Source organism: Glycine soja, chromosome 14 (genome assembly GCF_004193775.1).
Source record: "Glycine soja cultivar W05 chromosome 14, ASM419377v2, whole genome shotgun sequence".
Taxonomy (NCBI): domain Eukaryota; kingdom Viridiplantae; phylum Streptophyta; class Magnoliopsida; order Fabales; family Fabaceae; genus Glycine; species Glycine soja.
Genome location: NC_041015.1, coordinates 4,282,745 through 4,303,943, shown reverse-complemented (window position 1 = coordinate 4,303,943; position 21,199 = coordinate 4,282,745). Strand labels below are relative to the sequence as shown.

Sequence of the window (21,199 nt, the reverse complement as noted above, 5' to 3'; positions counted from 1 at the left end):
TTTCTGTCTTAATTTCTTGGCGATAATCATACTCTTGTTCAAGAGTACGTCATGTGATCTCTCCTTCGTGACCATTAGTCAACAAAGAAAAGATGTGTTCGTGGAAAAAGGAAGGAAGACTTCAATTAATTACAAAATTCAAGCTAGAATTAATACATATGTTGTAGCTGGGGTAATAACTAGATAAAGATCTAAACATGGAGTTACAATACGCAGCAACAATTTGTAATATTAATAAGTCATAAAAAAATAAGCATAGCTCATTTTGCTCTACACAACTATTACATGAAGTTGATTCATTTCATTTCTTTCCAAAGCTGAAAATTTGCTCTTCAGTAACCCAACATATATTATGCTGAGCCGAGGGAAAATCAATCCAGAATACAAGTGCAAAGCTAAGCAATATGACCATTCCATATATTTGTGTAAAAGTAAAGTAACCTACTAGTTATAACTCACTAGATCCCACTCCAAAAGAAAATTAATCTTTTAACCATGCTTAACTACTCTCTAATATGTCAAAAATTATTACATGTTCGAGATCATTTGCGTGTTGATGATGACTTTGATCAATCTTCGCGTGACATGTATGTGTCACACGGAAATTGCTTCTTACTCAAAATGGTCTTGAATCATGTAATAATTTTTTGTATATAATCTTTCACCAATTAAGAAAGGTTCACACTCAATAGTTTGCAACTCCTTCATGAGCATCATCACCTCATCTAGTAGCCAAAGGAAACCAACGTTGGTGGAAGGAAGATTGGTATGCCATCATGAACAACACGAAGAGAAGCAAGAGTGCTACACCCCACGGAGACCCTCCAGCTCTGTGCAGCGACTCCCTCTCCTCCGGCAAGGGTATTGGGAACGACGCTCCGCTCGAGAGGCAGTGAACGAGGAGCAACAAGAGCAGAGGCACGAGGGCGAGGAAGATCTTCACCTGTACGAGCAAGTCCTCGAACAAAGACTCGTAGTTTATGTACCACGAGAACGCTAGCACGAAGAAAAGGATGAACACGAAGAAGACGAGGTGGAGTGGGAAAGAGAAGTACTCCCACAAGTAGTAGTAGTAGGGATCGTGGTACCTGGCCATGTTAAGGAAAAATAAAATATAGTGATGATGTTAGTGAGAAATGGTTGAGAATGAATGAATGAGATTTTGTTTGGTAGAAGGAAGGTGTTTCAGATATTGTGTGGAGTCTTCTGGGGGCTTTGATTTGAATAGATTGTAGGGTCAAAAAGGTTTATATAATAATGAGTTGGACTAAGTGGGCGCAGGAAATTAAATCACTATGGACGACATTCATGATTATTTCTTTGGCACTAACATTAAAAGAGATCGAGTTCTCTTTTATCTTGCAATTTTTATTGCAAAAAATTGTATGATATCTATTTCTTTGAATGTATATAGTCCGTTAGAAAGAAAATAATAAGAAGAGAAAATGGGTATGGTACGAAGAACTAACATAAGAAACAGACAAAAGAGATGTCATAAATCTTATAATAAGAATTTTTTTCTTGTTCTTTCAAGTATTATTTTCTCTCTCTAGATAGTCTTTAAAGTGTTGAGAGTATACAAGTTTTTAAAGTATTGAATATTCATTAATTTAAGTCTTACATTAATGTATATTACTTACATTTAGCGACTAATTTGAAGGATTTTTGTTAGAACTTGAGAGATTATTTAGTAAGATTTCTGCTTCTTGCGGAAGGATTAATTATATTATTTGCTTAACTTAAGGATTATTTAGACGAGAATAATATATACTTTAAGGATGAAATAGATAATTTATTCCAAAATTTCATGTCAAATTCAAGTTATCTTATAAAAAAATTTATTTTGTTTATAAATATTGGAGAAAATTTAAAAAGTTATAAAATATAAAATGATAACAAGAAAATGGGAATGAAAAAATAAATTGAATCCTAATTTTTTATGTTGAGGTGATTAATTTTTAATTTTGTCTTATAAATATAAATATAAAGTCACAATCTCTTGCCTTTAAAAGAAATCACAATCTCACTAGTTAAGTTTCTAGGTCTAGTTATTACTTGAAAACAGGAGTCTAGTCGTTTCGTTGGCGTCCGACATTGAATAAAACCAAAAAAGTAAAAAGAAAAAGGGGAAGGAAATTAAATAAAGATTAAATATGTTTTTAGATTGTGTAAATATAAATATTTTTTTTATATTTTATTTATTTTTGATTCATATAAATCTTATAATTCTTAAAATAATTTTTATCATTTAATGATAACATCATATACATTTAAATATATTATGTTCGAAATTATTTTCAAGTGACGTGTGTGTAGGTGACATCATAAATAGAATATACTAAGTTTTTTTTTTATAAATGGTAAAATTTATAAGAACTAAAATTAAAAAATGAAAGTCAAATTTCACTTTATTTAACAAAAGTAAAACATACATATATTAGTATATTATAACAAAGTGAAATTCCTGTCCATTTTGGCATGGCTTCTACTGCTTCAAGAGAAAGTAGAGATTCTACTTTTTTTATTCTGGTGAGTAGTGAGGCATCGAGATTATCCCAGTGACGGTGAGAGTGAGAGTAATTCATGGTTGAGATTCAAAATGGTGTTATCCAATAGGTGAGTGCCAGATACTATGGACACTGGACCAGAAAATGTGAACATGAGAAAATCAAGGAAGTTAAATTATTTTTAGAAGCCATGCACTGTAGTTTGTGATAAATTGGAGACAAAGTGGGGTCATAGCATTGGGAAAACTGCATCTTCCTTATTCGAGGGTGGCCCATTATTCTATTTTCAAGCTTTATTCGTAGGGTTTGGCGAGCCATGTCCGTCCAGCGTATCTTATCAGATAAAATTAGGTGGATTTGCATATTCCTATGAAAAAATAAATGATATTGGTACACCTCGCTAAGTATAGTATATACTACACTCAATGATATATAGAAGAGAAAATAAAATAGATAAATATTATATGAGAATATATAAATATCATTATTGATCGATTCCTGTCATCCATCATATATCCATGCATGTTCCATGATGCATTGTTCCTCCGTTCCTTTACTGCAGGTTACTTTCTTTAGTTCTTGAAATATTCTCTTACCAGTAATAATGCAGAGCATAGAATCTACGATTTTGTTTTGGTACGTTGGACCACTGTAGTTTAAATCCAAGCATCATAAGAAAAGGCTATATGATGAATAAATCCAGTTGCACGTATGGAGCAAACCTGGTCGGAGCTCGGCTCTCGTTTCATTCATTTAATTGGTATTCAACATGAACAATAGGGTAATAACAAGCTTAAAATATTATATAAAAAACAAGTTTAAAATATATGAAATAATTATTTATAATAGAAATAAGGCTTAATAATGTTTTTAATTTTTTAAATTAGAAATTCTATTTTTTTGTACTTTAAATAAAAATTTATATTTTTCAGTCACTCTAATTTGAAACATGTTTATTTTAGTCCATTTAATTTAAAAAAAAATACTCTTTTTAGTCCATCTTTAAAATTGGAAAGACTAAAAAATGTAATTTTTTTTTAAAAAAAAGACTAAAATATATTTTTGAATATGAGAAACTAAAAAAATAATTTTTATTTGAGAGATTAAAAAATAGATGTTTTTATTTTAGGAACTAAAAACATAATTAAGTTTAAAAATCAAGTTATGAAATGATAAGTTTTAATAATTTAATCAGTCACAAGGGCAATGCACATACATAAACTTTAGGTTGAAAAATATAATTTTATAACAGTGTGTTTAATAACACAATAAATTAATTTATTATATCCAAATAAATCAATGATATAGGAATTGGTCGCAACCCTCTTACAAAATGACAAGATATCCCTTCCTCAAAACACCCCTTCTTATTTATAGAAAAAAGAAGCCAACAATCTCACACGAGTAACTCACTCACTAATATAACTAACAGATGGTAACTACTAACCTATTGTAGCTAACTATTAATGGGGAGTACGTAACACTTATGTTCTCGACTTTTTTACCAAACACAACAATTTATTCGAAAGGTGTAGTATAAGAATAAATTTTATGGCTTCTGACGCTTGTTTGATCTGTAGTGGAAGGAGTTATCCTGAGTGACGTTTCTAAGTGATAGTCATTTTTTACTTTCTCATGTGTTATAGAAAATGTTTTTTCTACCTCCATTATACTTATAGCGATGCAAAAAGTATTTATTGTATCCAAAATTGTTCCTATTAGTATCTCTCAAATCATTCTCATTCTTATAAGATCTTTATTTGATACCCTTTTTGTGTTCTTTACTTCTGTTGTTCTGTGTGATTCAACTCTTATTTAAGCAAATATGGTTGCAGATCACGATTTTTCCAACAAAATTTAATTTGATGATTGATTTAGCTTCTTGATATATGAACTAATTAACATTGTATGCATATACTTTGTGCTATATGTTTTGGAAAAATGACATTTTATTTACTTCACAATTAATTCTTATTGCAGAATAAGATGTGACCGTAGGCCAATAGGGAATTGGATAATACTATAAAAGTCATTCTTTACTGGCCTATTGGTGTTGATTTCTTTGACTCAAATATATCAGAGTTACTTTTGCTGTCATTATTTATAATTGTCTTTACTTTGTTTGGTCATGTAGAGTGCCCTTCCACAGAGAACTGAGAGAAGTGGTCAAGTAAACCTAACATTGCGGGAGTGGTATTGACTTAAACAATACAGGGAGGTATGTTGGATAAATTGATTTTTTGTAGTTGTAAATTTTGATGTCAATCTGCCTTAAAATTGTGAATTTTATTTCCCAGTGTTGTTGTTGAAGAGAAAAAAAAAAATCTAATTCTTACGGTTCCAGATGGATGTGGGCGAGAGCATTCACCCTTAAGGTGATTCATTTTTTATATTTTTAAGCGAATGAGAATTAAATTCAAGTAATACTACTATTTCTAAAATGCCTTATTAATTGTGGGCCATATAAGTTCTGATTGTTTTCTCAAATATCAGGCTGAGACATCAGAAGATCTGTTTGAATGGAAGACAACTCTTGAACAAGCCCTCGCACAAGCACCAGGTGCTACCCTTTTTATGGGACGCAATGGGATTTTCCGGAATGACGCAAGTGATCATTCTAATTCTGTTAAGATATCGAAGGGTCTTTCCATCAATGTATGTGTCCACATTTTCGCCAAAATTTGTGTTGTGCTTACAAGGAGGGACAAGCGTCCAATTATATAAGTCTGTGATTGTTCAAATACCAATTCTGCTAGTACTTGAAGATATTGATGAAGGCATGTCTTTCGGTCTTTCCTTAAAAAAGCTCTTTGATTTCTACTTTCTAGAGAAGTATGGTAAGTTATGATCTTCTATTGCATATATGTAGTGCATCTGCATTTCCTTTCACTTCTTAATTGTCCGTGATCAAATTTTCATAGTTATATATAAAGGATTTAAATTCAATATCACTAATTAAGCTATAATAATCTTGAGTCAGTTGGTTCATGTACTTAGTAATAAATTATTCTTGAATTAGTTGATTCATGCACTTAGTGGTAATTAAATTATTGATAAGTTTAATATTAATAATTAAATTAACTTAATTTCTTAATTATTAATTAAAAGAGTATAGAAGAGCAGAGGGTAGAAATATATATGCTGTATAGTAAAAAGATGTGTCAACTACATGCATGGTTGGCGGAAAACATTCAACCTATGCCAGCCCAAGCACGGATAGAGTCCATGCTTTTATTTCTTATTTCTTACATATATACTAGTTATTACATGGAGTACACTCAAGTATATGAGTGTGTTCAGTTCATATATTTGTGATTTTTACTTCAGCAACATTTGCAGCCCTTTCGACCGCAGCATCTGCATCCTCCGCCATGTCCTCCACCGTGTCCTCCTCCGCCATGTCCTCCACCGTGTCCTCCTCCGCCATGCCCCCAGTCTCCACCGTGTCCCCAGCTTCCATCATGCCCCCCACTTCCACCTCTTCCCCAGGCATCTGGCTGTGTCTTTGGTTCTTCTGCTGCACAGGTATAGACTAACATTTTTAAATATGACATTGATTTGTTAATTTATTTCTTTTTCTTTTTTCAAAAGTTACATTTACATGCATAACTACTAAGCATAATAAAATTAATCAACAGTAACACCATTATTAATATTCATTGTAGCACCCGAAAAAAATATATTATGGTAGAAATGGGGTCTTGTGGTGGTATGCATTACTTATATAACAATGCCAATATATGCCAGAGCGCAAGCAATAATGTAATATAAAATTTATTTTTGATTATGTAGAAAATAAATATATAATGTCTTATATACCGTATAATTTCAATTGGCAATAAAAGGAGGAGAAACACGCCTTAAGGTAACGACTTTTGAAACTAAAACTCATGAATAGCAAAAATTTGATGTTAGGATTTTGTTTCTCGGTTCCAACACTGCAACCTTGGACAATATATATAGTTGCATGCATGGGAAATTATTCTTAAGATTTAAGGAGAATTTTTAAAGTTTGGATAATTTGTAATGTATTAAAGTGGCACTGCTATTGCTGCAAATGTAGAAAAGTATGGCCCTAAGTAGCAGAGTTGTATAGCTTCAATGTATTGAGAAATCTCAAATAGCTTCAATGTACATGACCAAAATATATTAAAGAAGAAAGCAATATTGTAGGGGCATGGAAAGTGGAAACTACATAGCCACCACACTACCTCATCGACTAGATTAGGAAATAATTTAAATTTCAAAATTAATGTTTAATTGTTTTACTGAGAGGGGAATAGGATTAACAAGAAATTAAAGAAACATGAAGACTAAGTGGAAGGATAATGGTTAATCTTGGTGATTTGAGAAAGGATAAATTGCAGCTAGCTATATAATATGCATTACCTTGTGTCTCATCTTTGGATGGCTCAGTTGCCACAACAGAGATGAGAAGCAGTGCGCAGAGGAAGCACAAGAAGAAAACGGGCTTGGTATTCATCTATGCAATTAGGTTATATAAAGATGAGTTGTTGTGAAGTATATAGACTGTGTTTCTCGACTGCTATTTATAGTGATCATGAGAGAAGATAAACGAAAGGAGATAAAAAAAGAAATGAAGTAGATGACAGTGGTCATTAAATTCGCTTTCTTAAATTATGGTATTTATCTTGGTTAGATAACTGGAATTGTTTGGCTGATTGCGAGGATAATAGGGGGTCAATTATCCTTATCAACACCGATTCAGCCATTAAAGTGTTAAACTGGGACAAGTGTGTATACTGAGGTAAGCAATTTTATCAGAAGATGGCAACTGGCAAGTGACCAAGAAAATGTGTAAACTGGTTGCATCATATTTAATTATATACAAGAAAGAAGAAGGATATTGTCATAGAATTAATTTGCTTTGAAATATTGAACAAAATTGCTACATATAATCATTAATCGACATGGATATATTAGTGTTTCGGTTGAATATTTCAAAATTAAGTCCCACATTAATAGTTTCGGGATTCCTAATAAAACTTTTTATAAAAATTTTGATTTGAAAAATTTAACTTTATCTATTTTTAAGAGGAGCTTTATCTTTAGTCTGTCTCTAACTTTTACATAATACACTAAATTATACAACAAAATTATAATTTCGTTGTGTTAATCAATACAACGAAATTATAATTTATTGTATTATTCGTCTAATAATAGGATGAAATCATACTTCCGTCAGATTGTTTTTCAAAACAAAAAATATCATAAGAAAAATGCGATTCAATTGTGTTCTAAGTTAAAAATCATAACGAAAGTATAACATAATAAAATTATATTTTTGTTAGGTATAAAATAATAAATAAAATGCAAGGGGAAGGAAAAATGGTGGTGAGAAGAATGGGGGAGGAGGAAAGGGACGGAAAAAATGTAGAGAGGAACACTTTTATCTATTCTCACTACAATTCAAAAAGTGTTTTAGCGAAAATATCAACTCCTTATCCAGTGGTTCAAGTCATATTGAGATTTGTCCTCGATCAAAAGATTCTCAATGCATGCAGGCTTTAAGAGGTTGACTAATGGACTAACACATTGTCTTAATTTTTAATATTTGACTTGAATCCTGTAAAAAGGGGCCCAAAAAAGAATTTCCCAAAAAAACGAGTTAGCCCTGTCTTTGCTAACTTGTATTGGTTCTTATGGTTCTATTCTTTTAGGCTTAATCGTCACCTTAGGCTTCACATTTTTATTGTATGCATTTTAGTAAACTTAGTTTTGATGACCTTATTTATTTTACCATTTTTTTTTATAAGTTTTCTCTTAAATGTTTTGGGCTTAGATAACCTTGTTCTTGAATTTTGGTTTGCCTTAAAAATTCTCTACCTTTATGAGTTTGGCATCATTCGAACAATTTTTTTATTCTAATGATTGCTTCTTTCATAATTAAAAATTCCCAACATTTTGTATTCTACTTTCTTTGGTTTTCGTTTTGTGTAAGGGATTGTAAGTTTGTTGTCTAATTTGTGACTCATGTTTCTTGAACCTTTCTTTGGAATAAGTTGAAGTTTTTCCTTCCCTCATGCGCGCGAGTAACTTAAAGTTTGCTCTAGTGCGAAGGGATTCTTTATTTCTTTCCTATTCTGGTTATATTTGATTTTTGTTGGCTTGCATTGTTTCCATATTTAATAAAGGATGGATACAGTCTTGTTCTCTCCACGGGCGAATGGGGTTTCTTCTATTATTCCTTCTAGAATAGGCAGTTCTATTGGGTTGGTCTCCACATTGTATACACTTCTTGTTGGGTCTCATAAGCAAATTTTGCTTATATTTCAACCCATATTGAAGTCACATGTACTCTTAGCGATAACATCCATTGAGCTTTTGAATTACCTGGGTCGAATGGTCATTTTTGTTCTCATGGATTCGATTTGAGAGAGAAAATGAGAAAATCTGAGAGAGACAGAAAAATGTTATTTGATTAAAAGTAAAGTGGTAATTAGAAGATGATTACATCAGCCATTATATAGGATTTGTCTACGGTGAATTCTGTGAAAATGGGTTTACGTACCTGTGAACTTTCTATTTTGATTGTTAGATATATTATTATTTTAATACAACAGCACTACATCATCAATGAGGCAATGGCAAGATTGATGACGAAGTAGTTGAGCGAACCATCGATGAAGAAAGCACCATAACCCCAAATCAATTTTCAAATATGGGTTTTCTATCATATCTGAGTTTCTGGTAGAGTAGGTGCAATGGTGCGTGTATTGCACAGAGGTATATAGACGAAGATATTTTGCCAGCGTCGAGGGAGAGAGTTGTGACGATGAAGGTTTGCTCGGTGATGTCAAGTCTGTAGAGCATTTTAATTGTTTTTCTTATTTTTTTTTTTCATTTTTTTTTTTGGTTTTGTTGTCGAATCATTGTACCTCTAGTTCTTGCAAGGGTAGTTCTTGTAGCTTTTCATTTAAGCTTATCTGTAGCAAGTGATCGAACAGAGATCTTGGTACTTGCCCTTGAAGTGAAAGGGTTTCATGGTTTGATTTTGATTTAATTGTGTAATGCTTGAAGGACAAACAGAAAGGGACAAACAATGATGTTGTGCCAGAAATGAACAATTTATTACAATGTTAGATTTGCCTTTTTTTTTTTTCTGCATTTGGGTTAGGCTTAATGAAAAATATTTTGTAATTTATTCTAATTCATTAGATCGATCTTTTTATATTTTAATTTACTATTAAAGTTTTTTTTTTTCAAATTTACTATTAGAGTCCTCATGCTTAATATTCAACTAACAAAAAATGTTGATCATTATGTGTTATTATTTTATTTGTCGTTAATTTTTATTCACATTTTACCAATTATGTAGATAATGACAAGTGAAAGTTAATGTCTAATTTTAGTCATAAAGATTTAAATAATAAATTTGAAAAAAATAGTGAATTAAAATTTAGGAAACAATTTAGTGAGTTGAGAGAAATACTAAAATGATTTTTGCAATTAAACCTTTGGGTTATTTAGGTGATACTTTGTTTGAGTGTTTATTTTTTTTGTTTTTATTTTCTAAAAATAATTTCTATTTTCAAGATTTAAAAAACATGTATTTAGAAGAATGTATTTTAAGGTGTTAGTGCATTTTTACTTCTTAGAAAAGATTGAAAATGTTAATTTGTTATTTTTAATTTTGAGTATGTTTTTGAAAATATTTTCTTTCACTTTCTGAAGAAAATATTTTCTAAATTTTAAACAAACTTATTTCCACTTTTGTTTTTGTTTTCTTTGAAAATAAAACAAAAAAAATACTGAAACCAAGAACCATCTTTTAAGTTTAGTGTTTCGATTTGGGTTACTAACTGTTCCCCTGTAACACATGCTTCATTAGTATTCTTATTAGCATTTTTCTTCAATTTGGCATGAATAAATGGGATACGTTTGGGGAGGGATGCTGTTGTAGAAAGAAAAGAAGAATAAAACAGTAGATGAGTAGATATTGTCCAAGGAAGAAGAATTAGGAGGAATGAGATATTAATTGGCAATTTTTTTTTTACAACCGGTTGATGAACAGGTTGATGGCTGACTATTATAAGTAAAAATGACATGTTCAGAGGTGAACCCCAATTTTGAAACTTCACCATAGACAAATCCCTTTATATGGGCTCACTACTAATCACAATCTAAATCTCTAATAGCTAGCAGCCCATAAAATTAACTTTCAACATGATTAATTTTAAAAATGGAAAAGGATATTTGGTAAAGATAATTTGGTGAAATCTTGAATGAATAAATATATACTAGCGTCAATGAATATAATATTGTTGCAAATTAGATACTCTACGTAAATTGTCAAATTTTTATTCATGGATCAACGTAAAGTATTACATGAAAAGGGAACAATGAAACCGAGTATCATCTCTAAAGCTACATTTAAGTTGAAGAAAGAACTAGGTAGTAGTTGTCTAACTCTAGACTTTGGTTCCATGCCAACCAACACGTCCTTTCCCTTTATTCTATATGCCATAGCCTTCTTTAATAATAATTCAATATCCTCCTTCGCCACCTTTGTGTCCTCTATCTTTCCCACCTTTTCCCCTTTCTCCATGATGATCGTCTCCTTTTTCATCACCTCCAATTCCTCCTCCTTTATCGCCGCCACCAGCACCGTAGCCTCCGCCCTCGCCACCACTAGAACCTCCTCCTTCACTACCACCACCCCCAATGTAACCTCCGCCACCTCCTTGATCACCACCACTACCTCCTTGGCCGCCTCCTCCACTTCCTCCTCCTTGGCTACCACCACCTCCTCCACTTCCTCCTTGGCTACCTCCACCTCCGGCACTGCCCCCTCCTCCTTGGCTTCCACCACCCCCAGCACTACCTCCTCCTCCTTCGCTACCACCACCTCCTCCACTTCCACCACCACCATAACCTCCACTACCTCCTCCTTGGCTACCACCACCCCCAGCATCACCTCCTCCTCCTTCGCTACCACCACCTCCGGCACTACCCCCTCCTCCTTGGCTTCCACCACTTCCGTAACCTCCACCACCTCCAGCACTACCTCCTCCTCCTTCACTACCACCACCTCCGGCGCTACCTCCTCCTCCTTGGCTTCCACCACCACCTCCAGCACTACCCCCTTCTCCTTCGCTACCACCACCTCCGGCACTACCCCCTCCTCCTTGGCTTCCACCGCTTCCGTAACCTCCACCACCTCCAGCACTACCTCCTCCTCCTTCACTACCACCACCTCCAGCGCTGCCCCCTCCTCCTTCGCTACCACCACCTCCAGCGCTGCCCCCTCCCCCTTGGCTTCCACCCCCTTCACCACCACCGCCGTAACCTCCACCACCTCCAGCACTACCTCCTCCTCCTCCACTTCCACCACCTCCGGCGCTACCTCCTCCTCCTTGGCTTCCACCACCACCTCCAGCACTACCCCCTCCTCCTTCGCTACCACCACCTCCGGCGCTACCTCCTCCTCCTTGGCTTCCACCACCACCTCCGGCGCTACCCCCTCCTCCTTGACTTCCACCACCACTGTAACCTCCACTTCCGCCCCCTTGGCTTCCACCACCTCCTCCGCTTCCACCGCCTCCGGCACTACCACCTCCACCTCCACCTGATCCACCACCACCATAACCTCCACCACCTCCTGATCCACCTTCATCACCTCCTCCCCCTTTGTCACCACCTCCCTTTCCCTTTCCTTTCCCACAGTTACCGGTATCATGATTTAGCTGGAATTTCCTACCACTCAAAACTGCATAAACCACCACGTTTAAGATTCACGTACCTTGTTATAAAAGGAAACATGAGAAGAGAAAAGGAAATACTTACGGATTCCCTGCACTTCATCGCATCCACTAAATTCTTCGTGAATTCCGTTTGTTCCTACAGTTTCATCATCAGAGGTAATGATTAGCTATAAATTAAGGTTTAACTTACTACATGTCAGTTTTACGTGAGTTTCATGAACTTAATGTTTTGGAAAATGGAATATACTTATATCACTTTCATAAACAGTCTTTTTGACTAAATTCTTTAACAAATTCAAATAATTGATGAACAAATAAAGTGCATTATTATCATTAACCTTAAACAAGTTAAGGTTCATACCTTTTTCCTCATCTTTCCATGGCTCACCAGCCACCACCGCAGCGATGAGGATCACCCCATACAGAAAACAAAGCAAAATAAAGGGCTTGATCAGATTCATTTTGTTAGTGAACATAACAACAGTTGAGAAGGATGAATGCAAAGGCTCAACAAGACCCATATATATAGTGCAAGAAAAGTATTAAAGTATTGCATGCAACAGTGTGAAGCGGGACCTACTTGTGAACCATCTGCTTAATACTTTTTGGCTCCTTTCTTCGGGTATTTTCAGGCCTTTTCTCTAACTTTACCATGAAAATAAGATTATCCAGATGTTACATTGCACCCAGATTCAAAGCTAATTAAGGAAAATGGCAAGGCGCATTGAAGTTCAAGTATAAGATATTTATTGAGATGCTATCGGTAGAATCAGTTCCATGCCCTATTATCCGCGCATCAAGGTTGAAACTTTCTTCTTTACCATTAATGAAGATAATGAAGAACAAGCAGTTCAATAGGCGTGTTCATGTGCTTGTGACACCTTGAATACGCGTGTTCATGTAAGAAGCTCGGCATGTCATCTACATAAGCGTTTCTTACTTTTTTCAATCAAACTCATTGAAGAAGAAAGAGAGAAAAAACTAAAAAGGACACAGAAAAAGAGGGATAAAAGAGAAGAAGGACCATTTCTGGGTATCATGTATTCGGTGTAACTGAATTTCCGTGGACGGTGCATGAGGGCAAAGTGGATGAGGCTAGTAATGTTCTTAATTTCATGAAATTGAGCACACGTTATCAACACGTACGTGTATACGTGTTAACAATTTTTTTTACTACACTCTTTAGATTGTTTGAAATTTGAATGAGTTAAAATGGGCTTCACTAATTACTATATTTGAAAAATTATATATATATATATATATATATATATATATATATATATATATATATATATTATTTAACTTAATCAATCACTTTAAAAATCTTGAATAGTTAAAAAAAATTATTTATTAATGACAAATTTATTCTAATTTTAAAATGAAACCGCCTTCCTCTTTTAATTTTTAATATCAAGTGAAAAATGGTTTGTAGGTATTTTTTTTCTAAATTTATTATACTTAATTTATATTTATATATCTACAATTTATAAGTTAAATTAATAGTTATTTTAATATTTAATTTTATAATCAATAGTAAAAAATGAGTTAATATTGAAATAAAGATATGATGGTTGGATATACTAAATTGTTAGGGAGATAAGAAACTACTAAATTATCTGCATATATACATAAAAGAAATTGGCATTTGTAACATCTTAAATGTAATATTTTTTTTCAAATATTTGAAATTATAGTTGTAATGTCTTACGAGTAATATTTATGTTTCTAAAGATATTTTTTAACATTTTATGCTCGTATGTTAAAAAACAATTAACTTTTTTATAAAAAAAATAAACTTTAAATAATAAACAAAATTATACGTATCTTAATTTTAAACCTTTTCGGTTACATGCAGTAGTTATTAGTTTAATATTAAATGATTGAACAAAAAGAAAAAAGAAGAGAAAATATTCATATGATAAGTAATTTGATTTTTCGTTTAATTTAAATAATGTGAGAAGGGGAGTAAAGAATCGTGTAACTGTTTTTTTTTTCTTAAAAAAGGAAACAAGGCGTTACAAAGAAGGGGCAGTCTTTATAAGAAAAATATTAAAACGGGACAAAATGATTTTTGTACCATACATGAAAGTGTAAATTTTTTATATTTTTTTAATATCTTGAACACTTTTTTTAAATCTCCACTACATATGTATTTGACTTTTGATTAGTTAAAATTAATGAATTTGTAATACATTTTAACAAACTGTCTTTTGTATTAAATAATATTATTACTTATAAAGAAAAGAAGATACAAATCATAATGACGCTTTATTATTTTTATTATTATTAATCTAAACACCCAGTGAATTAACCAGAGATATTTCTCACAAAATACAAAGACATGTGATGTGGAATATAATAATGTTACTTTTCATCTGGGAAATTTTTGAAAAAAAATATTTATATGATTAATTTAAAACTGAAATTCTTTCATTTGTGGAGAAATATGTAACTCATAAATGTTTTTTATTTTTATTTACCATAATAATTTAAAAAAGTATTGATTTAAGATAAATTTAATACTTTTAATTAAATTAATTTATTTTTTATGAATAAATTAATTAATTGAGTCTTATGATAAGGATTGACGGAGGAAATATTTGTTTGGATCCGTCTTAAGACATTTTATTTATTAAAATTAATTACGGGTTGTGCTACTGCCTGATTGTAAACGTACACCATTGGATGTCTTATATTATGTAGATTTTGATATTTGATAATTATAGCTAGTATTAAATTTAAATTTGTAATATTTACCAATTTGAAATTAATTTAGTTTAAATAGACTGATATTATAAAAACTTTTTTTATACTGTCATATATGATAAAATTATTAATTTTTTTGATAATGACTTAAAAGGTCATAATTTAAAGTGGTTTCAGATTTAGCTGATGAGAATATAAAAATCTTTACGGTGATACTGTGATAGTGTTTAGAAATTAAATTTTTTTATATTTTAGAAATTCTATTTAGTATGTTCTATGGTGAGCATTAGTGCAGAAAGATTTAAAAAGTTCTGTATATATGAAATTTTTGTCGAAGAGTGTCAGTAATACATCTCCTTCTAATAACATATTTTTTCTTATTCCTTAAGACGCATGTGAGTCATTAATTTGGAAAAGAAGCCCCTAAATGAGAAATGAATTATTTATATACTACGCATTTAGTAAGATTTAAAAGGATTTATATCCTAAAAAAAAAGAGGATTTATTCAATAGGAGAGTGTGTCAAAAAGAGTGAATACAATGCTGCTAATATTTCACTTGGTAAGATTAAATGAAAAAAGTAATCAATTAAAAAAATGTGAAAGGAGTCCAAGTTAATATGAAACTGTTCTATCTATTCAAAAAATAAAATTTAGTATTATTCTATGAATTTAATATCTATATACTAATAATATAAAATAATTTAAGCAATCATTCAATCACAATTATCATTTAAATTATTTTTTTTTCTCTTATTTTATTATAAAAAAATTCAAAATCGATTAAGTAATAGGCAAAGAATGATCGGGATCTAAAACGAAACCTAAACGACATATGGGCAGCACAAATTTGGCGATGCATGAAATCACATACTGTACTTTGTTAATTAGTGGATTAAAATCAAATATAATAATTGCTTAAAATATCGTTTTATGCCACGATCCTGCTGCTGGGTATTTGCTCTAATGCCTTCAGTTTGTTTTGTCTGGACTTGATGATCCAATAAAGGATATGTTGTTTAGATCAAAATGATTTCGTCAAATTTGTACGACTATGTTTTCTAACAAAAACGTAATTTTCAAAATTTGTTAATTAATATTGTCTTGCTTATCTTGCTTTTTTTTTTTTATAAAAAAAATAGGCTTGATTATACTTTCAATATGGTTCTTGAAGTTTCTTGAACTGACCAATAAGATAAACCAAACTTAATTTGCTCACATTATATAATTATTTTAAAATAAATATAATAATAAGAACAAAACTTTTAATAACTCCTTAAATATTTATCATTAAATTTCTAAACCATCAACACGAAGATGTGTTTTCGTGCACTAAATAACTTCATTTTTTTTTTGTTTATAGTAACTTCCATTAAGAATATGTACTGGAATTATATTAAAATAATCCATTTTATTTGATATCTTGATCATAAAAAATTATGAATGTATTAGGAATGATCAAGAATTGTTAGTTTTAGGATTCACGAAACGAACACTGTACTGCTGCCACTCACATTCTTCACTTATATATACATACACCCATGACAGCATGCATAGATTAATTACTCCTGCATTTATTGGTTTGCTACTGTGCTCCTGGCTCCTGCATATATATGCTTCCTTTATCTGCACAAGTTTTTGTTGTTTTTCGTTTGGTGCGTGAAAGGGAAAGCGTTGCTGTATTTAATCACGAATTTAAAAGAATTGTGTATATGGCTTTAGTTTAGTCTATTCAACATAAAGGGAGACAAGCGTCTTAGGTTTCAATAATATTGTAAATGCAGATAATTTAATTAATAATGTAAAATATAAACAAAAAAATCTTTAAAAGAAATTAAAATATATAAACAAACAATATAAACTCCTTTTATCCTTAGCCTTAATTTGGTGTCACCGTACTTTTTTCCCCTTTATTTTTCTATTTTCTTTAGAAAGTTTCTAACTTATAATTAAAACAAGCTTTAATTATAAAACTCTTTTTATCCGTAGCCTTAATTTTGTGTCACGTTATTTTTTCCTTTTAAAAGGTTTCTAACTCAAGAATACGTTAGAAAATGAATTCAATGAGCAAGGCATCATAATAAGAATAACCAGTTTAATAGCAACACAAATATGAAAGAAGAACAAACACTGTGACACTATCACATAATAAACATAATTATTATATATTGATAAAATATCTCTAATTCAAGTCTTTGGAATATGGCTTCACTCCAAACCCATGAGATCTTGGACCGTACCCACCATAAGGCCCACCTCCAAAACCACCATCTTTAGGTCCGCCACCACCAGGACCCGCACCACCTCCAGGCCCGCCTCCATAACCGTCACCTCCGGGTTCACCACCATCAGGCTCGCCTCCATAACTGCCACCTCCGGGTCCACCACCACTAGGCCCTGCACCACTTCCGGGTCCGCCGCCACCAGGACCTGCACCACCTCCTGGTCCACCACCACCAGGACCTACACCGCCTCCAGGACCACCTCCATAACCGCCACTGCCAGGCCCTGCACCGCTTCCTGGTTCACCACCACCAGGTCCTGCACCACCTCCTGGTCCACCACCACCGGGACCTGCATCACCTCCAGGCCCACCTCCATAACCACCACTGCCAGGCCCTGCACCACTTCCTGGTTCACCACCACCAGGACCTATATCACCTCCAGGCCCACCTCCATAACCACCACTGCCAGGCCCTGCACTACCTCCGGGTCCACCACCACCAGGACCTGCATCACCTCCAGGCCCACCTCCATAACTGCCACCGCCAGACCCTGCACCACCTCCAGGCCCGCCTCCATAACCACCACCTACGGGTCCGCCACCACCAGGCCCTACACCACCTCCAGGCCCACCTCCATAACTGCCACCACTAGGCCCTGTCCCACCTCCGGGTCCGCCACCACCACCAGGTCCTACACCACCTCCAGGCCCACCTCCATAACCACCGCTACCAGGCCCTATACCACCTCCGGGTCCACCACCACCAGGACCTGCACCACCTCCAGGTCCGCCACCACCACCAGGCCCTACACCACCTCCAGGCCCACCTCCATAACCACCACCACCAGGCCCTGTACCACCTCCGGGCCCGCCACCACCACCAGGCCCTGCACCACCTCCAGGGCCACCTCCATAACCACCACCACCAGGCCCTGTACCATTTCCGGGTCCGCCACCACCAGGACCTGCACCACCTCCAGGTCCGCCACCACCACCAGGCCCTACACCACCTCCAGGCCCACCTCCATAACCACCACCACCAGGCCCTGTACCACCTCCGGGCCCGCCACCGCCACCAGACCCTGCACCACCTCCAGGCCCACCTCCATAACCGCCACTACCAGGTCCTGCACCACCTCCAGATTCACCACCACCTGGACTTGCACCACCTCCGGGCCCGCCTCCGTAACCGCCGCCTACAGGTCCGCCACCACCAGGTCCTGTACCACCTTCGTGTCCACCACCACCAGGACCTGCACCACCTCCGGATCCGCCACCACTAGGACCTGCACCACCACCAGGCCCTGCACCACCTCCAGGCCCGCCTCCATAACCACCACCTACGGGTCCACCACCACCAGACCCTGTACCACCTTTGGGTCCGCCACCACCTCCGGGTCCGTCACCACCAGGCTTGCCCATTCCTGGTCCACCAACTCCAGGCCCACCACCACCAATAGGGATACCCCATCCAGGGAAGATACTACCAAAACCTGGAATGCCCCAACCAAAGCAATTTGACGTTGAACAAACCCCATGACTTGGATTTTGTTCATATTTCACATCACTCACTTTTTTCTCTTTAGCAACTTCACCTACAAACGCATAAACGTTGACCAAATGTCATAATCACATTTGTCACAAAAACAATAATTACGATTAAGGAACATAACACAAGATTTATCGTCAATTTAGTCCGTTACAATGCAATGCATAATCGAATTTAATTGCAGTATATGAGAATTCAAAGCAAAATGCAAACTCACCCGTTGTAGACATTGGGGAGGTCTCAGCAAGGTTTCTAGCTGTCACGTTAGAGGATATAAGAGCAACCATGGTCAAGAGACCTAGGATGAGTATGGTTTCCTTAGAAAACATTTTTCAGAACTAAACAAAACAAAGTGAATTTCAAATCAATGTTTGATAATGACGTATCGATTTGAAAAACAGTGGGGAAGTGGTTCTATATATAGGATGAAGGGAGATAGCTGGAGTTGAGAAGGGCCCCAACTTGCCAATTTAACCCAAATAATAAATTCATATTTCTCCAAAAACTCACAATTCACTCTGCCGATATCCTACTCAACGTTATTCTTAATTTTCGGAAAGTAGCATTTAATGTTTTTTTTATTGCTTAAGTAGCATTGAATGCTTGATGAACATGACTATGTAATGAAAATGAATACAAATATTAAACAAGCGCATATCTATTGTATCTTGCATTGGTTATAGGCATCAAAGTCAACAGGGAAAGATAACTTGCAATTTGCTATAAATGCGTCCTTCAGTTTCTTTGACTGAGCAAGAACAAAATTTTAAAAAAATTAGTATAAATCAAATTTAATTTGTTCACCCCCTTTTTCTTAAATGAAATACTATTAAATCATTACAAAATTTATGGTAAAGTTTCTTATATTTTTATTTTCGGCCAAATAAAGTTACTTTTAAATTTAACAGAGTTTCGGAATCAAATATAAGATAGACAATCTTTCAGATTAAATAATGTATGTCTTTGAAAGAATGTGTTTATGTTTTTTTCTTTCTTAAAGAACCACATAAATGACATTATTCTTTATTACTTTAAGGAATACACACCAACCTTAATTTCCCCAACAAAAATCGATAAGGATAAGCACGTAAATTTATATACATCACAAAAGTTCACATAAATTTAAATTTAAAAATATAGTGTGATATCAATTAAAAATTAACGTGCATATATGATAATACAAACATTAACGAAAAAAAATCATTTAATTTTATTAATTATTAATATTATGAATAAGGAAATCCAAAATTATTAATTATTAATATAAACTAGTTGGATTTTAAAGAATTATTTTAGGATTTTTCTGTTTTTAAATCCTTAATTGCTTAAAGAAATATAAACCAAGCATGATCTGCCCAAAAGGGATAAGGACAAACACATAAATTATATACATCACAAAAGTTTACATAAATATAAATTTAAAATATAATGTGCATTTATGACAATACAGAAATTAATGGAAAAGATTAAAATAGCATTTAATATTATTAATTATCAATATTATGAAGTAGCATTCAATGTTTTTTTTATTACTTAAGTAGCATTGAATTCTTGATGCTTGTATACATCAACTTAACTCTGTAATGAAAATGAATACAAATTAATATCGAACAATTGGATATCTAGTGTATCTTGGATTGGTTATAAGCAACAATGTCAACAGGGAAAGATACTCCCACCCCACCCAAACTATAAGGACAAACATGTAAATATATATATATATATATATATATATATATATATATATATATATATATATAGCAAAAGTTCACATAAATTTAATTTAAAAATATAATATGATATCAATTAAAAATTAATGTGCATTAGCATTTAATATTATTAATTATTAATATACTAATATTGAGCTTTAAAATAGATATAAACTAATAGAATTAAAATTTTAAAATATTATTTTAACATAAAATAAATTTTAAATTCTTTATTACGTAAAGAAATATACACAAAGCATAATTCTCCCTCCCCAAAACTGATAAGGACAAGCACGTAAATTTATATACATCACAAAAGTTCACATAGATATAAATTTAAAAATATAAATTAATGTGCGTTTATGATAATACAAGAATTAATGAAAACATTAAAATAATATTTAATACTATTAATTATTAATATTATGAATAAGGCAATCCAAAATTATTAATTATTAATATAAACTAATACTGAGCTTTAAAAAAAATAAAAACTAATTGAATTAAAATTTTAAAAAATTATTTTAACATAATTCTTTTATAGATTTTAACTTCCTTGTTACATAAAGAGATACACACCAATCGTAATCCCCCTACCCCCCAAAAAATCTAATAAGGACAAGCACGTAAATTTATATAATCATAAAAGTTCACATAAATTTAAATTTAAAAATATAATATGATATCAATAGAAAATTAATGTGCATTTATGATGACACAAAAATTAATGAAAAAAAATTTAAAATAGCATTTAATATTATTAAAATTATTAATGAGGCA

The 21,199-nt window shown here is 33.4% G+C and overlaps 4 protein-coding genes across 7 annotated transcripts; all 4 read right to left on the bottom strand.

Annotated features, from left to right (window-relative positions):
• Positions 1 to 211: 211 nt before the first annotated feature.
• On the bottom strand, positions 212 to 1,266 carry LOC114384479. Its single transcript, XM_028344146.1, has one exon. It carries the CDS (start codon positions 1,094 to 1,096, stop codon positions 722 to 724), a length of 375 nt encoding a protein of 124 aa, XP_028199947.1. The 5' UTR covers positions 1,097 to 1,266; the 3' UTR covers positions 212 to 721.
• Positions 1,267 to 5,631: 4,365 nt separating this feature from the next.
• LOC114383223 (glycine-rich cell wall structural protein-like) lies at positions 5,632 to 7,044 on the bottom strand. 3 transcript variants are annotated; one of them, XM_028342848.1, is made up of 3 exons: positions 6,897 to 7,044; positions 5,935 to 6,024; positions 5,632 to 5,907 (listed from the first exon to the last, which is right to left on the bottom strand). In XM_028342848.1, the coding sequence occupies exons 1-3, from the start codon at positions 6,988 to 6,990 to the stop codon at positions 5,831 to 5,833; spliced, it is 261 nt and encodes an 86-aa protein (XP_028198649.1). In that variant the 5' UTR covers positions 6,991 to 7,044; the 3' UTR covers positions 5,632 to 5,830. The 3 variants fall into 3 exon arrangements, with proteins under 3 accessions (XP_028198649.1, XP_028198647.1, XP_028198648.1); XM_028342846.1 differs by having other exon boundaries at positions 5,632 to 6,024; XM_028342847.1 differs by having other exon boundaries at positions 5,632 to 6,021.
• A 3,760-nt stretch (positions 7,045 to 10,804) lies between these two features.
• LOC114384433 (loricrin-like) lies at positions 10,805 to 12,892 on the bottom strand. Of its 2 annotated transcripts, XM_028344102.1 has the most exons (4): positions 12,594 to 12,886; positions 12,315 to 12,368; positions 11,863 to 12,237; positions 10,805 to 11,760 (listed from the first exon to the last, which is right to left on the bottom strand). In XM_028344102.1, the coding sequence occupies exons 1-4, from the start codon at positions 12,751 to 12,753 to the stop codon at positions 11,015 to 11,017; spliced, it is 1,335 nt and encodes a 444-aa protein (XP_028199903.1). In that variant the 5' UTR covers positions 12,754 to 12,886; the 3' UTR covers positions 10,805 to 11,014. The 2 variants fall into 2 exon arrangements, with proteins under 2 accessions (XP_028199903.1, XP_028199902.1); XM_028344101.1 differs by having other exon boundaries at positions 10,805 to 12,237; positions 12,594 to 12,892.
• Positions 12,893 to 17,015: 4,123 nt separating this feature from the next.
• Positions 17,016 to 19,127, bottom strand: LOC114384236 (glycine-rich cell wall structural protein-like). The gene is made up of 2 exons (XM_028343892.1): positions 18,928 to 19,127; positions 17,016 to 18,756 (listed from the first exon to the last, which is right to left on the bottom strand). The coding sequence occupies exons 1-2, from the start codon at positions 19,037 to 19,039 to the stop codon at positions 17,120 to 17,122; spliced, it is 1,749 nt and encodes a 582-aa protein (XP_028199693.1). The 5' UTR covers positions 19,040 to 19,127; the 3' UTR covers positions 17,016 to 17,119.
• Positions 19,128 to 21,199: the final 2,072 nt, after the last annotated feature.

Excerpts from the sequence above, each read along its gene's own strand:
- LOC114383223 (XM_028342846.1), bottom strand. The coding sequence starts at position 6,990 with ATGAATACCAAGCCCGTTTTCTTCTTGTGCTTCCTCTGCGCACTGCTT. Across the intron at positions 6,025-6,896 it reads ATCCAAAGATGAGACACAAG|CAGAAGAACCAAAGACACAG; the intron begins GTAATGCATATT and ends ATACCTGTGCAG.
- LOC114384479 (XM_028344146.1), bottom strand. The coding sequence starts at position 1,096 with ATGGCCAGGTACCACGATCCCTACTACTACTACTTGTGGGAGTACTTC.
- LOC114384433 (XM_028344101.1), bottom strand. The coding sequence starts at position 12,753 with ATGGGTCTTGTTGAGCCTTTGCATTCATCCTTCTCAACTGTTGTTATG. Across the intron at positions 12,369-12,593 it reads ATGGAAAGATGAGGAAAAAG|GAACAAACGGAATTCACGAA; the intron begins GTATGAACCTTA and ends ATGAAACTGTAG. Across the intron at positions 12,238-12,314 it reads CGATGAAGTGCAGGGAATCC|TTTTGAGTGGTAGGAAATTC; the intron begins GTAAGTATTTCC and ends TGGTTTATGCAG.
- LOC114384236 (XM_028343892.1), bottom strand. The coding sequence starts at position 19,039 with ATGTTTTCTAAGGAAACCATACTCATCCTAGGTCTCTTGACCATGGTT. Across the intron at positions 18,757-18,927 it reads CTCCCCAATGTCTACAACGG|GTGAAGTTGCTAAAGAGAAA; the intron begins GTGAGTTTGCAT and ends ATGCGTTTGTAG.